The sequence below is a fragment of the Elgaria multicarinata genome, chromosome 23, assembly GCF_023053635.1.
Source record: "Elgaria multicarinata webbii isolate HBS135686 ecotype San Diego chromosome 23, rElgMul1.1.pri, whole genome shotgun sequence".
NCBI lineage: Eukaryota > Metazoa > Chordata > Lepidosauria > Squamata > Anguidae > Elgaria > Elgaria multicarinata.
The window spans coordinates 6,429,238-6,445,640 of record NC_086193.1 but is presented as its reverse complement, the minus strand read 5'-3'; the positions used below and the strand labels follow the sequence as shown (position 1 = coordinate 6,445,640).

The 16,403-nt window shown below is 46.3% G+C and overlaps 1 protein-coding gene across 4 annotated transcripts in view; it reads left to right on the top strand.

The window, feature by feature from the left end:
* Positions 1-16,403, top strand: part of NFIC (nuclear factor I C) — a 163,383-nt gene that overhangs the window by 134,198 nt on the left and 12,782 nt on the right. For 3 of the 4 annotated variants that reach the window (XM_063147195.1, XM_063147193.1, XM_063147194.1), the window contains exons 8-10: positions 939-1,123; positions 9,332-9,488; positions 14,163-14,245. In XM_063147195.1, coding sequence (XP_063003265.1) covers positions 939-1,123; positions 9,332-9,488; positions 14,163-14,245 — 425 coding nt within the window. The remainder of the gene's footprint in view (positions 1-938; positions 1,124-9,331; positions 9,489-14,162; positions 14,246-16,403) is intronic. The other variant, XM_063147196.1, reaches the window with a different exon arrangement.

Sequence of the window (16,403 nt, the reverse complement as noted above, 5' to 3'; positions counted from 1 at the left end):
AGTGATGTAGTCCAAGAGATCTGGAGGGCTACAGCTGTTTGGGAAAGATTGCAAGACTGGAGGGAATTGCATTTTTCAAATAACTGGAGCTGGGGTTTATAAAAGAATATGGGTTTAAAAATGTTGACTATGGCAGGTGATGTGCACAGCCCTCGAAGTGTAAATGGTGGTCTGTTTGTTTTTAAAGAGTCAGTAATAAAATAACCAGGATGATCAGGGGTCTGGAAACAAAGCCCTATGAAGAGAGACTGAAAGAACTGGGCAGGTTTAGTCTGGAGAAGAGAAGATTGAGGGGAGACATGAGAGCACTCTTCAAAGACTTGAAAGATTGTCACACAGAGGAGGGCCAGGATCTCTTCTCGATCCTCCCAGAGTGCAGGACACGGAATAACGGGCTCAAGTTAAAGGAAGCCAGATTCCGGCTGGACATCAGGAAAAACTTCCTGACGGTTAGAGCAGTACGACAATGGAATCAGTTGCCTGGTGAGGTTGTGGCCTCTCCCACTCTAGAGGCCTTCAGGAGGCAGCTGGACAAGCATCTGTCAGGGATGCTTTAGGGTGGGTTCCTGCACTGAGCAGGGGGTTGGACTCGATGGCCTTGTAGGCCCCTTCCAACTCTATTAGTTGGAAGGGGCCTACAATGCTTTTCTATGATTCTATGATTCTATGAGCCCACCTGGGAGTGCCTGCACATATGAGCCTGGATCCTGCAACTACTCTGCGGCTGCCAAGGTGCACTGCGGCCACCAGGTGGTGCTGCAGGACAGAACCAGACAAGGGGGAGGAGGGAGGGAGGCCATGCACACGCGCCATTTGAGGACTGCTCTGCTGCCCCACCCCGGTGGTCTCCGCAGAGGTGCCCGGGAACAGGAGGGGCTGGGCGTGCGCTGGCGACGAAGGCCGCCTAGTCTCCACTCTGTCTCTCTCGCCCCCTGCAGGTATCGCCCGAAGCCCCCACCCCTCCTCCGCGCTGCACTTCCCCACCACCTCGATCCTGCCCCAGACGGCCTCCACCTACTTCCCACACACAGCCATAAGGTACCCGCCTCATCTGAATCCGCAGGACCCCCTGAAAGACCTCGTCTCGTTGGCCTGTGACCCGTCCAGTCAACAGCCGGGACCGGTAAGGAACTGCCAGGATTGTGTCTCCTGATTATTATTATTATTATTATTATTATTATTATTATTATTATTATTATTATTTATTACATTTATATACCGCCCCATAGCCGAAGCTCTCTGGGTGGTTTACAAAAGTTAAAAACAGTGAACATTAAAAACATGCTCATACCAGCTTAGGTAAGGTGACCACATGAAAAGGAGGACAGGGCTCCTGTATCATTAACAGTTGTATTGAAAAGGGAATTTCAGCAGGTGTCATTTGTATATCTGGAGAACCTGGTGAAATCCCCTCTTCATCACAACAGTTAAAGGTGCAGGAGCTATACTAGAGTGACCAGATTAAAAAGAGGGCAGGGCACCTGCACCTTTAACTGTGGTGATAAAGAGGAAATTTCCCCAGGTTCCCAATATAGACAAATAATACCTGCTGAAATTCCCTTTTCAATACAACTGTTAAAGATACAGGAGCCCAGTCCTCCTTTTCATATGGTCACCCTAGCTTAGGTGCTGACAATGGGCCTGGTTGCCACTGCCCCATCACTTGCTGCTGTCTGCCCCCCGCCCCCAAGACTTTGGCCATAGTATACTGGCTTGGGTTGGGACAGACCTCCAACCATTAGGCAAGCTTATTTCTCCAGATTGTGCCCATTATACAGAAGTGAAATGTTGAATGTATGAGCGTCGTTAGACAGGTGTTTTATTGCACACTCGTTACTCCCTACTTACGAATGTTCATGGGTCCTTTTGACATCGTCATCCTCCTCCCTTGCTTCTCCTGCTCCTTCTTGCCCTTTTTCCTTCGCAAAATAGACCCCTTTAAATCCGATTTTTTAAAAAACAAAATGTGCAGCCATCTCCTGGAAAAGCAGCGCAATGAAAACAGGGTTTGAACGGGCCACCTGATCATTGTTTACTTCCTCTTCCTTCCAGTGCGAATAAAGAGGAAGTATCATGAGACAAAAGCAGGGGGGGGGGGAAGCAACAGTAACGAAATGTGATTCTCCCCCATCCCTGTCTGATGATGCTCTGAATGTAATTTTCCAAGAAACTTGCAGTGCACTTATTTCAGCAGTTTTGAAACAGTTTTAGCACCTTCCCCCACCCACCCCCACCCACCAAATAAAGGCAAGTCCAATGGGTGTTGTTTGAAAATATATTAATTTGTCTTCAAGGATCTTGAGGCAGCCCAGATAAAATTAACATTTTATTCTCACAACAACCCTGTGAGGTAGGTCAGGCTGGGAGAGAATAACGTCCTTCATTGAGCTTCATGTCTGTGTGGGGGGGATTTGAACCCAGGTCTCTCCACAGATGTACTCTGGCCATTACACCACACTGGCTATAAGGGGGGTACAAAAAGGCCTACTCTCCTTGCGTGCTGCAGGGGGGCGAGTCCGGGCGAATCTGGGCTGCCTCTACCCAGCCAAACTCATGACCCCAAGGGATGCACGGAGAAACAGTGGGGCAGTCAAGCTGCTTCTCCCAGATGCCCATGTGCCCCCAACCCTGCTGACTTCCGTGCTTTTCCTCTGCCGAAATAAAAACTAAAACATTGGGCTGTTTTTATTGTAAACTTTCTAAATAACATGCTGAAGCTATTATTATTATTATTATTATTATTATTATTATTATTATTATTATTATTATTATTTACATTTATATACCGCCCCATAGCCGAAGCTCTCTGGGCGGTTTACAAAAGTTAAAAACAGGGAACATTAAAAAGAAATATACAAAATTTAAAACCATAAAAGGATAAAGTACAAACGAAAACAGACAATATCTGTTTAAAAACAACTATCCTGGGGTCAGTTAAAAAAAAACACAGCATATGCTGTTAGACGCCTGGGAGAAGAGAAAAGTCTTGACCTGGCACTGGGCCAAAAGTTCTTGAACGATCCTTGGGGCGTTGATGGCGAAAGAGGGGGATAAATTGCTTTCCCTCTTTTGGGCTAGGGTGGGGCAAATTTATTAGTTTTGGGTAGCACTCACCAGTGGTTAGGGTGACCCTATGAAAAGGAGGACAGGGCTCCTGTATCTTTAACAGTGGCATAGAAAAGGGAATTTCAGCAGGTGTCATTTGTATATATGGGGAACCTGGTGAAATCCCCTCTTCATCACACCAGTTAAAGCTGCAGGAGCTATACTAAAGTGATCAGATTTAAAAGAGGGCAGCTTTAACGGTTGTGACGAAGAGGGAATTTCACCAGGTTCTCCATTGACACAAACGACACCTGCTGAAATTCCCTTTTCTATGCCACTGTTAAAGATACAGGAGCCCTGTCCTCCTTTGCATATGGTCACCCTAGTCAGTGACTCACCAGTGTTCTTGTGCATTTCCTCTGGCTGCCAGTATCCGGGATTTTTTCCAGCAGTGCCCCGGAACAACACTACTTTTGGTATAACTTTGTTCCAGGGCAGGGCTGGTCAATCAAAACGAGAGCAGTCCACCCAAGGAGTCACAACAAAACGCGTGAGTTTTGCCTCCTCTGCCCTTGAAACCCCTTTCCCCAATAGCCAAAATGCCCTTCTCTGCTTTTGTGGGCGTGAGTGGAGTTCAAAACAGCACGGGCAGGCTTTCCATCCAGCCCAGAATCTGTTGATCCTCAGAATACAGATAATCACGGCCCATCACTTGTATGTGTATAAGGGATGTTTATTTGGGCAGGTGCTCCAGAAGGGAGGTGTGTGTGTGTGTGTGTGTGTGTGTGTGTGGCGGGGGGGGGGGGGGGTAGAGCCAAATATCTGAAGTAGGACTGGACTTATGAGTGCCAAAGTGGAATCGGGGAGGTCTTACTATTGCAACCTGTGTCGCCCCTTTCAGACAACACGCTAAACTATGCTTGCTTAACCAAAAAATGGTTCACGGAATGCATTAACCTTAATACATTCCATTAACTAAGGTGACCCTATGAAAAGGAGGACAGGGCTCCTGTATCTTTAATTGTAGGATGACCCTATGAAAAGGAGGACAGGGCTCCTGTATCCTTAATTGTAGGATGACCCTATGAAAAGGAGGACAGGGCTCCTGTATCCTTAATTGTAGGATGACCCTATGAAAAGGAGGACAGGGCTCCTGTATCTTTAATTGTAGGATGACCCTATGAAAAGGAGGACAGGGCTCCTGTATCTTTAATTGTAGGGTGACCCTATGAAAAGGAGGACAGGGCTCCTGTATCTTTAATTGTAGGGTGACCCTATGAAAAGGAGGACAGGGCTCCTGTATCTTTAATTGTAGGATGACCCTATGAAAAGGAGGACAGGGCTCCTGTATCTTTAATTGTAGGATGACCCTATGAAAAGGAGGACAGGGCTCCTGTATCTTTAATTGTAGGATGACCCTATGAAAAGGAGGACTGGGCTCCTGTATCTTTAATTGTAGGATGACCCTATGAAAAGGAGGACAGGGCTCCTGTATCTTTAACAGTTGCATAGAGAAGGGAATTTCAGCAGGTGTCATTGGTATATATGGAGAACCTGGTGAAATTCCCTCTTCATCACAACAGTTCAAGCTGCAGGAGCTATGCTAGAGTGACCAGATTTAAAAGAGGGCAGGGCTCCTGCAGCTTTCACTGTTGTGCACGATCCCCTGCACGACCATCACAACATTTACATTATTATGGAAGTTATTGTTCCAAATGTTATTGGACAATGACCCTATCCACACGTCGGCCCGTGGACTTAAATAGGGTGACCCTATGAAAAGGAGGACAGGGCTCCTGTATCTTTAACAGTTGTATTGAAAAGGGAATTTCAGCAGGTGTCATTGTATATAAGGGGAACCTGGTGAAATTTCCTCTTCATCACAACACTTAAAGCTGCAGGTGCCCTGCCCTCCTTTAAATCTGGTCACTCTAGTATAGCTCCTGCAGCTTTAACTGTGGTGATGAAGAGGGAATTTCACCAGATTCTCCATATATACACAAATGTCACCTGCTGAAATTCCCTTTTCTATGCAACTGTTAAAGATACAGGAGCCCTGTCCTCCTTTTCATATGGTCACCCTAACTTAAAGTGCTGTGTGTGTCCATGGGCCCCTAGAGTTGTCAGCGCACTTCAATACTGCTATAAAGCCGTCGTGTGGCTCCTGCCTCTTATATAGCTTTCATAGTGGTATATCCTGCTTGGTGGAGATGAGTCCAGTGTCACGGGGGGAAAAGACATGTTGAAAGTTGCTGGGACAGGATAGGAGGCAGAGCCAGGGTTTGAGAGTTCCAAATGCTTTGATGTTTGGTAGTTCCACTGGGTTCCTAATCAGATCCATCCCGGCTGGCCATAATTTCCCCCTGACCAGCCGCCCTATGTACACAGAGAGCTCTGCTGTTTGATGTACAGCTTGCTTCTCCTCTCATGCACCGCGGTTGGTTGCCTGTCCTGGCAGGTGGTACCATCAAAGGCCTACTAATTCACTGGCTACCTGCGGTGCAGCTGGTGGAAGTTGCTGTGTTCATGCCCACCTCTCTCACTCACACGCACCCGGTGCATTTGGAAGATCGCCTTGCTTTCTAATACTGGCGGTTATTTTTCCATGCCACCTCTCTCCCCTGAAGCTAAAGAGTTGGGCTGGAGATAGGGCTGAAGGTGGCGTGACGTCAGGCAACGCTGAGTGTAGTTTGCGCACTGCGGATGTTTCCGAAATTCTGCTCACCCGATTCCTCTCCAGAGTTCGGCATTCCGAATTACCCAGTCTTGTCTCCAAAGCAAAACGGCCCTGGTTAGGCCTCATCTAGAGTATTGCGTCCAGTTCTGGGCTCCACAATTCAAGAAGGACGCAGACAAGCTGGAGCGTGTTCAGAGGAGGGCAACCAGGTCTGGAAACAAAGCCCTATGAAGAGAGATTGAAAGAACTGGGCATGTTTAGCCTGGAGAAGAGAAGATGGAGGGGAGGCATGAGAGCACTCTTCAAAGACTTAAAAAATTGGCACACAGAGGAGGGCCAGGATCTCTTCTCGATCCTCCCAGAGTGCAAGACACGGAATAACGGGTTCAAGTTAAAGGAAGCCCGATTCCAGCTGGACATCAGGAAAAACGTCCTGACTGTTAGAGCAGTACAACAATGGAACCAGTTCCCTAGGGAGGTGGTGGGCTCTCCCACACTAGAGTATAGACAACTGCAGACAGGTTATCCGTGTCCAGATAGGGGCGTAGCTGGGCCACCAACCAAAGTTGGTAAAAGGCACTCCGTAGCACCAAGGCCAAATGGGCCTCAAGTGACAGAGATGGATTATACTGTATTATACTTATATTGTATTCTACATCATAAAAACTTGATGTATAATACAATATAAAAACACAACCAGGGTAAAATCAGCAGCAGTGCAGAAATGCAATTTTAAAATACAAATTTAAAGCGGCAAAGTTAAACTTAAATTTATAAACTGTTAAAATACTGGGAGAATCAAAAGGTCTTCGCCTGGCGTCCGTAAATTCACGGCAGCTTTCAGTGCCTTAAATAACTTTCACATGTAAATGGATAAACACTACAAGGAAACACCTTGATATGATTGTATATATGGTTACATCCAAGATCCTTTTCGTGCTGTGTTTTGCTGGCGCGGATCGCTAAAAAGCCGACAGTCTCTTTGAGATTGCGTTTTCTGCAGTGTTTTATCCATGTTGCACATGGGAGGAGGGATGCGAATGAAATTTTATCACGTTTAATCTCCAATTCCGGAGATAATTTTGCGAAGTCGATTGGTTAAACCAGAGTTATGGCGGAGCAGAACACAGCACGGAGTAAAATACTGAAACAATAAAGGCATAGACTGGAGGGAATCTGTTCATAGCACTGCCTGTTCACTGGATTTTGTAGCACTTCCAAAGTTTACAGAATTGAGCAGAGGAGCTAGTAGGAGAATAGAAATGTGACTGTACCACGGGGAAAATTCCTTTATCGTGCCACTTTCAATTCTCTCTTAACTCTTGTCTGTCTGTAAAGGCCGTTCCACACATTGCAGCTTTCTTTGTTATATGTGCACTTTTTAAAAACTGTACACTTTGGTAAAGTGTCTGTCTAGATTGAGGGGAGATATGATAGCAGTCTTCAAATACTTGAAAGGTTATCACACAGAGGAAGGCCAGGATCTCTTCTCGATCCTCCCAGAGTGCAGAACACGGAATAACGGGCTCAAGTTACAGGAAGCCAGATTCTGGCTGGACATCAGGAAAAACTTCCTGACTGTTAGAGCAGTACGACAATGGAACCAGTGACCTGGGGAGGTGGTGGGCTCTCCCACACTGGAGGCCTTCAAGAGGCAGCTGGACAACCATCTGTCAGGGATGCCTTAAGGTGAATTCCTGCATTGAGCAGGGGGTTGGACTTGATGGCCTTGTAGGCCCCTTCCAACTCTACTAGTCTATGATTCTATGATCTAGGGCCCTAAGGATTATCCCAGGAAAATGGAGGGGTCGTACCTGCCTGCTCCTGGGATTCCCCTGTGTGTCATTTGGATGCACAGGGATGATCCAAAGACGATCCCGGGGGAAAAGGCAGGTGTAGAAACGACCCAAGTTTCTCATGTACATATCCTCACCTGAGACCTAGGAATAACTGCAGTTCTTTGACAAAGGCACGGCAGTGCAGAACACAGACTGCTGCCATTTGAATGTGTGAACTGGTTTTAGTGCATTGAAAATGGGGCAATTTAATGCCCAGCTCTTCCGTGGTATCCTTGATCCCTTTCAGACATTTGCAACTCCAACCCACTCTTCCTCTACTGATGATCCTTTAAAAAAAAAAAATCATTAGCGTAGAGATAATTACACCTAGAATGAGCTGTTTGAAAATGCTGTTAGAAACGACGTTTTTAAAAGCTGGAAAACAGAATAAACTCAAGACACCTTAAACCCTGCTGGTTAAGGCTTTTCGTTAAGCGGCAGGGTTTACTTTAAGGTGTCTTGCACGATGCGTTTTTCTAAGCCCTGCTCACTCACTAACCCCAGTCGGACCGTCTGCAGCAGGGTTAGCGGCTCTAACCTTGGCTTAAAGTGTTGTGTGCGACAGGACAGCTTGTAGTTAGTGCTAACCCCAGAGCGTAAAGTGTCGTCTGAACAGGCCCAATATCCCTAAATTTAAATTATTCCTGCTACTAAAGTACTGTTGTATGTACTTTGAATGTTTTTAATTTTTGTGAACCACCCAGAGAGCTCCGGCTATTGGGCGGTATAGAAATAAGGCAGCTGGACAACCATCTGTCAGGGATGCTTTAGGGTGGATTCCTGCATTGAGCAGGGGGTTGGACTAGATGGCCTTGTAGGCCCCTTCCAACTTTGCTATTCTATGATTCTATGAAATATAAAAAATTAAAAAATCAACCAAAGTAAGGCTGCAATCCTAAACCATACCATACTACTTTATTGTGATCCATAGATCCATGAAAAAACAAGAATCAAACATGAAATCATACAGTTAGAGCTATTATCAACTTTTGTCTAATACACAGAGAGCTCTAATCCTGGCCGCCACTGTAAGAAATTTAGCAACAGCCAAAGTTACTCTTCCAACAGAAACTTCTCGGCCTTTTGGCTAAGATCAAGCGTAATCCTAAACACAGTTAGCTAGGAATAGGCCCCATTGAGCAAAGCAGAGCACACTTCTGAATAAATATGCATGAATTTGCACTGTAATGGTACTTACATTAAACACACACACACACACACACACAGGCATCTTTTTTAATTGTTTCAGATATGTTTTACATCTTGCTTATCTCTGCCCGGCCTCCCCCAACGTTGGGGTCTAATTTAGCTGTGCATAAAAGAAACGTACATTTCCCACAGCCGTTTTAAAGAATCACGCACGCCGGCACAAGAAGCAGCAGGATGATTATTATTATTATTATTATTATTATTATTATTATTATTATTATTTATTTATATAAACTGTTTCCGTGTAGGGGTGGCGTGGCTTGAAGTCAGCGTCCGAATGAGGACCCTGTAGGGCTGAGATAGAATTGCGGGTGGGGCTGGGATCAGAATGAGGCACATTGCACCCCGGAAGGCCCTATGCATGGCTCTTGGCCATGATAGTTTGATGGGACCCCCATGACCAGTGGCAGGTGAGCTGGCCACGATTCCCATAGTCTCCAGTGAAGCCCGCCCGACATCCTGTATTGAGGGTGGAGGTTCCCCCGGGCAGACAGGCAGGCAATTCCTGTGGGCGGTGCTAACAGCTTGCTCTATGTTTTTTTTATGTATGTTGTATCCCTAGTTAAATGGAGGTGGTCAAGTGAAGGTACCCGGGCACTACCTTTCCACCCAGATGCTCGCGCCGCCACCTCCGGGTTTGCCCCGCCTGGCAATCTCACCTGACACCAAATCTACCACGACAACTTCCGAGGGAGGGACCACCTCGCCGACGTCTCCCAGTAAGCAAGCTTGCCCACTCACTCACCCACCCACCCACCCACCACCCCACACCCACCCACCCACCCGCTCCCAAACCGCCTGGCCTAGCCTTGCCCACCTGTTTGCCATCCATCGCCAATTCCCCCCACCCCTCTCTAGCTATATTTACTCAGGCTGCCCTGCAGAGCTGCTGACGTCTGTGTGTATGCATGAGGGGGACGGGCGTGAGAACTTTTGGTGAGGGGATTTTAGGGATGAGATGGCAGCAGGGTGCATGGCTTTAAACTGAGGCTGTTTAAATAATTCGTTTAAATAGCCAGGAAAATGGCTGGTTTTAAATCATGGATAGATAGAAATAAATAAAGTTCCAAAGAAGCATCCATGTAATTGGTTGTTGTAGTAGTAGTAGTAGTAGTAGTAGTAGTAGTAGTAGTAGTAGAATAATAATAATAATAATAATAATAATAATAATAATAATAATAATATACACCAGTTAGCAACTAAATAGCGCCTTAGGATTAGCATCAAAAACTCTCACATGCCTTTTGCACAAACGAACCTGTGGGCCCGTTCAGAAGACACCTTAAACCACGGCTTTAACCATGGTTGTTTAGCCACAAAGCCAGGCCGTGTTCAGAAGACACCTTAAACCATGGTTTTAACCATGGTTGTTTAGCCAGAAAGCCAGGCCATGTTCAGAAGACACCTTAAACCACGGCTTTAACCATGGTGGTTAAGCCAGAAAGCCAGGCCATGTTCAGAAGACACCGTAACCCATGGCTTTAACCATGGTGGTTAAGCCAGAAAGCCAGGTCGTGTTCAGAAGACACCTTAAACCATGGCTTTAACCATAGTGGTTAAGCCAGAAAGCCAGGCCGTGTTCAGAAGACACCGTAACCTACGGCTTTAACCATAGTGGTTAAGCCAGAAAGCCAGGCCGTGTTCAGAAGACACCATAAACCATGGCTTTCACCATGGTGGTTAAGCCAGAAATCCAGGCCGTGTTCAGAAGACACCTTAAACCATGGCTTTAACCATGGTGGTTAAGCCAGAAAGCCAGGCCATGTTCAGAAGACACCTTAAACCACGGCTTTAACCGCATTGAATAAGGCTTTATTCACCATGGTTAAAGCTGTGGTTTAAGGTGTCTTCTGAACACAGCTCGGCTTTCTGGCTTAACCACCGTGGTTAAAGCCATGGTTTAAGGTGTCTTCTGAACGCGGCCAGTGTTATGTTTTCAGGCTGAGGAATTGGCAACCTTTACTTAATTCATATTGACCTGGTTCAGACAACACGCTAAACCATTTTGTGGTTAAGCAGCATGGTTTAGCGTGTTGTCTGAACCAGGCCACTGTGGATTCTGAGTCTTCACAGACTGGAAGTGAACCTGTCTCCTTTTCATTATATTGCAGGGGAGCTCAGCTTTGTTTTAATGGGTTTAGCAAAGTTTATTTTGCTTTACCCAACTTGCTGAGCAGCTGAAGTCTCTCACAATATGCCTTCTTTTAACCAATCAGTTGTTGCTAGCATGAAATTCTGTTTTGTCTTAACAGGTCCAGGGGTTTCAGCGCGGGAGAGTGCAGTTAGCAGGAATTTATTTTAGCAAGGAAGTTATCTCTAGTTGCAGAGCAGCTAAGGTTCTGTTGAAAGGCTGAGTTCGGTCGACACTCAGCCTTTCCCGTTCTGTTCCTATTACCCACCCCCCCTCAGCTGTTTAGCGTGTCGTCCGAACTCAACTTCTGTCTCCAACTTCCTCTTCCTCCCAGTTCTTTGTGGCTTGCATATGGGATGTTGAGGGACATCCCAGCAACCTGGGGTTGAACAGGTAGCAACAGAGAGAGGTTAGTTTAAGCGTCTCCCTACCCTAGGACAAATCCTGCTGCTTATTATGTGTACCTATGTGTACCTCCCATGAAGCTGATGGGTGGGAGATTCAGGGCAAAGAAAAGGAAGGACTTCTTCACACAGCGCATAGTTAAATTGTGGAACTCACTGCCACAAGATGTAGTGATGGCCACCCATCTGGATGGCTTTAAAAGGGGGTCGGATCAATTCCTGGAGGCGAAGGCGATCCATGGCTACTAGCCCTGATGATTGTGTGGTATCTCCAGTATTCGAAGCAGTAAGCCTGTGTGCACCAGTTGCTGGGGAACATGGGTGGGAGGGTGCTGTTGCCGATGGCTGGTTGGCCACTGTGTGAACAGAGTGCTGGACTAGATGGACCCTTGGTCTGATCCAGCATCAGGGCTCTTCTGATATTATTATTTGCAACTCTCTCTCTCTCTCTCTGTGTGTGTGTGTGTGTGTGTGTGATAATAACACTGCATTTAAAAGATAATGAGAGGAGAACACAGTATATAAAACTTCAAGGGGAAGTTGGAAGCAATGTTGATAGCCCACCAGATCTAGTTTCTGGTGCTTGAGAAACATCCGCTTTAATGCACGTGCAAGTTGCTAGTTCTCATCGCTGCACAGAATAAATGTGTTGGTTTTAAAAAAAGTGGGTGGGCTTTCTGATACTTTCAAAATCTCAGTTGCTATTTTATTTATTGCACTTTTATCCCACTGTTAGACAGTTCTTATGTCTCAAAGTGGCTCAGCTCGGTCAAAAAGAAATCCAGGCTCTTCCATCAGGCTTGCTGACTAAAAAGATAAGGCAAACCGGGGAAGGAAGGAAAGAAGAGAGAAATCAGTTTTTTCAGGGTCAGAACAAGGTGGTGAGCTGAAGGAGGGCATTGAATTGCTTGTTGGGCAACCCTCGATAATAATAATAATAATAATAATAATAATAATAATAATAATAATAATAATAATTTTATTTCTTACCCGTCTCTCCCTTTGGATCGAGGCAGGGAACAACATTAGTAAAACAAATCAACACATCTTAAAAGTTCTTGATTTCACATTCATCAGGATAGGCCTGCCGGAAAAGTCTAGTCTTTAAAGCTGTCTTAAATTCAGAGAGAGAGAGTTAATTTTACGAATCTCCTCCGGCAGGCCGTTCCACAGTCTGGGGGTGATAGAAGAAAAGGCGTTTCATGAATAGCCATTGGTGGCACCTGTTCCTTTAACCTAGGGTGACCCTATGGAAAGGAGGACAGGGCTCCTGTATCTTTAACAGTTGCATAGAAAAGGGAATTTCAGCAGGTGTCGTTTGTATATATGGAGAACCTGGTGAATTCCCTCTGCATCACAACAGTTAAAGCTGCAGGAGCTATACTAGAGTGACCAGGTTTAAAAGAGGGCAGCTTTAACGGTTGTGATGAAAAGGGAATTTCACCAGATTCTCCATATATACAAATGACACCTGCTGAAATTTCCTTTCAATACAACTGTTAAAGATGCAGGAGCCCTGTTTTCCTTTTCATAGGGTCACCCTATTTAACCCCTGGATGGTCCAGGAGACGTCTTTCCCTGTTCCTCCTGCAATCCTAGCAGGGCCACTGTCCATTGGAGCTGAGCGGGGAGCGAGTTCTAAACTCTGTTTTTTTAAAAAAATAAAAATAAATTTCTACCTCTCCTGTAGAGAGCGTTGCAAACAGGGTCCTTCTGCATGCAGGAATGAGCCAAAGATATAGTGATCCACTTAGCAGTGGAAATGGATTCCTTTTGTAAATTCAGACATGGTTCCTGCGATCATATGGGAAGGTTGTGGTCTGTGGCCATGGGGATCTCTGGGAGGACTTTCTCAGTGCCGCTAGTTGAGCGATCCTTTTAAAGTTTATTTTTTAATCCAGGTGGTTTTGTTAGACTTGATTACTGTTCCTGTGGCTGAAAGGTGGAATAAATAAATACGTGGAGGCGTTGGGAATTGGGACCTTCTGTGTACAACGCTTTTGATTTGTAACAGACATTCAGACTGTGTGTAAGGGTTAGTTACTGGCAGTGAGAGAACTTTATAGTGGAACGTGCTGGAATTTGGCCCTTACGTTGAAAGAGGATGGACACCCCAGATGTAGAGTCAGAGGAACATATAGTTGGAAGGAACCTAAGAAGTCATCTAGTCCAACCCTCTGCTCAACAGCGTTCTGTGGGGTGTCTGACTTGATTTGCATTTGTGAGCTGAGCTGAGGGCTTTCCCCCAAACTCCCCAGAACTTTTTTTTTTGCGCCTTTTCTTTTGCAAGTCCTGCAATTTGCGCGAATTTTGGAGCGGTTTGCGCGAATTTCGGAGCGGTTTTGCGCAAATGGCTCAGAAATTTGCAGAACCTGCAAACGAAATGTACGAAATGCCCGTCAAAGCCACAAACGGGCCAGACTTGCTGCCGACTGAGTTGGGAGACTGCAGTGGGAACCGGAACGAAGTCCGGAGGGGGCGAAACTCGTCAAACTCCACCCACCAAACGGATTTCTCGAGCATCCGTACCCCAATTCCCTCCTTTGGCCAGAGCTAGTCTGAGGCTGCATGACCAGTTTGGGACAGTCTATGGAGATGGTCCTCTTGACAAGGGGGTTGGAGGGCCTTGGTCCTTCTGGGATTTCAGTCTGTGCAATTCAGACTGCAGAGGAAAGCTGAGAAGACAGGATCACAAAGGAAGGGGCGGTGGACATTTACTGTGGGGCATGATGGGGTGGAAATTTGTGGCCAGGGCAGTGTCTGGATTGCATTTTTTAAATAGTGCTGTTTTTCCTTCCTTTCTTCCCTTTTCCATCCACTCTCCCCTCTGCCTACCCTCCAACCCCGGCTCCCCACAGCCTACTCCGCCCCAGGCACGCCCCCTGCGAACCGCTTCGTGGGACTAGGACCACGGGATCCTGGCAGCATCTATCAGGCGCAGGTGAGTCAGCGGCACTGTCCTCTGGTCATCGTGAAGAGAACTGGCTGGCCATCATCATCATCATCATAAATTATTTCTTGTTATTATTATTATTATTTATGTAGCACCATCAATGTACATGGTGCTGTGATGCCATTCTGATCGAGGCAGGGAACAACAATCAATGATAAAATACATAATAATTCAAACATAATATGCATTGTTAAAAACTTCCTAAAAAAACATCCTAAAAACATTTTTAAAACATCCTAAAATTCCACTGGATAGGCCTGCCAGAAGAGATCAGTCTTTACAGCTTTCTTAAATGCTATAAAGACGGTTAAGTTGAGGAGTCTCCTCCGGCAGGCCGTTCCACCCACTCCAGAGCATTGGGGTGGGGGTGAGGGTGGGGCTTATTTAAACTCTTAAACAAGAGTTTATCGTGATGTATGGACACGCAGTGTCCCCCTGCCCCAGCATTTGAGCAGGGGGTTGGACTTGATGGCCTTATAGGCCCCTTCCAACTCTACTATTCTATGATTCGAGGAGGAGGAGGAGCTGCTGCTAGACCTAATTAGCATGTGTTTGTCTAAAAGCCTTTGAAGAAAAACAACTGGAGCCCTTCGCTTCCCAAATTAGAGACCCTTCTTGTCCCAGATTGTGCTCTCTCTACCTTGGCCCTGGTTCCGAATGCCTTCCTGGGCCGTTCCTGCCAGGATACCGCCTGGCACCTTCCCAGCGCCCTCTGTGGTTTAATGCCTCTGGAAAAGCAGCAACAACACCCAGAGAACTTTGGCAGGAAGCAAGTTTGGAGGCTGAATCTAAGCCCGGTCTCCTCCCCTCCCCCCCCCCCACCCGGGAGTCACCCCGCCCCTACTCCTGTCCCTGCTTGGCCGGATCAGCACGGCTGCTGCTTAAGATACAATTGGCTGGTGTTCTTAGCATGATGGCTACTGGCCAATGGAATTCCTTTTCCTTCCCCTCTGGCACTGTTGGCACACGGCACCAGCCATTAAGCATAGCTGTGGTTGAAGGTGTTTCAAAGGCTTTGGGTAGCAGAGGCTGTGCCTCTCCCTACCTGCCCCCGTCCTCGCCCAACAACTCACACACATATTATCCTCTTCAAACGTGCACAGGGATTCATTTGGAATTAACTTTTCTTCCTTTCCTCTCCCTGGCAAACGGCCTACCGTGAACAGGATATAAGAAATGGGACACCCTAATGGACAATGCTACGGCAGGGTGTCCTCCTGAGGGATCAACCCAGGGCTGCTGGAAACGTGCTCCCTCTTTACATTTAATCCAGTTCTGCAAAACGCGAGACCCACTGAGCTGAACAGAGCAGCTCAATAAACTTCTGAGAAGACCAAAACGAAAAAGAAAACCTCAACTCCCAACAGCAAGGCAGGGAGAAGGGTATCCAGGAGGGCTGTGCAGCCACTCCCCAATCCGCCTCAGAGGTTGATCCGGAGCCCCTGAAGCAGCCCCGATCCGCTTCGGGGGTGTCCGACCTGCCTCAGACACCCTCGAGGCGAGATTCGGGCCCTCCGAGGCGATTCGGAGTTTTCTGGGTACGCACTACACAGCCCGACACCCAGAAAAGACTCCCACCAGTCTCTTTCTTCTGGCAGCTTCTGGTGTCACTGACAGAAATGACCGGAAGTAGGCTGCACGATTTTAAGATATCTCGCGGCTCCTGCTGATTAGTATCTCTATGGCCACCGTAGTTTGTGACCATAGAGGGACTAGTACCTCTGTGGCCACAAACTACGGTGCTACTAGCTCTGGTGCTAAGAAACGTCAAAAGAAATTTCTTTATTTTTATCTGAAATGTAAAAATGTTCAAAAAAAAAACCCAAAAACCCTTCAACCAAACTTGTACAACGCTCAACGTTTCGGATCCGGAGATCCTTCGTCAGGAGCTGTACAACAAAATAAATTCCTATTTATTTATTTATTTATTTATTTATTACATTTTTTATACCGCCCAATAGCCGAAGCTCTCTGGGCGGTTCACAAAAATTAAAACCATCATAAAACAACCGACAGGTTTAAAAGCACAAATACGAAAAATACAGTAGAAAAAGCACAACCGGGATAAAACCACGCAGCAAAATTGATATAAGATTAAAATACAGAGTTAAAACAGTAAAATTTAAAATTAAGTGTTAAAATACTG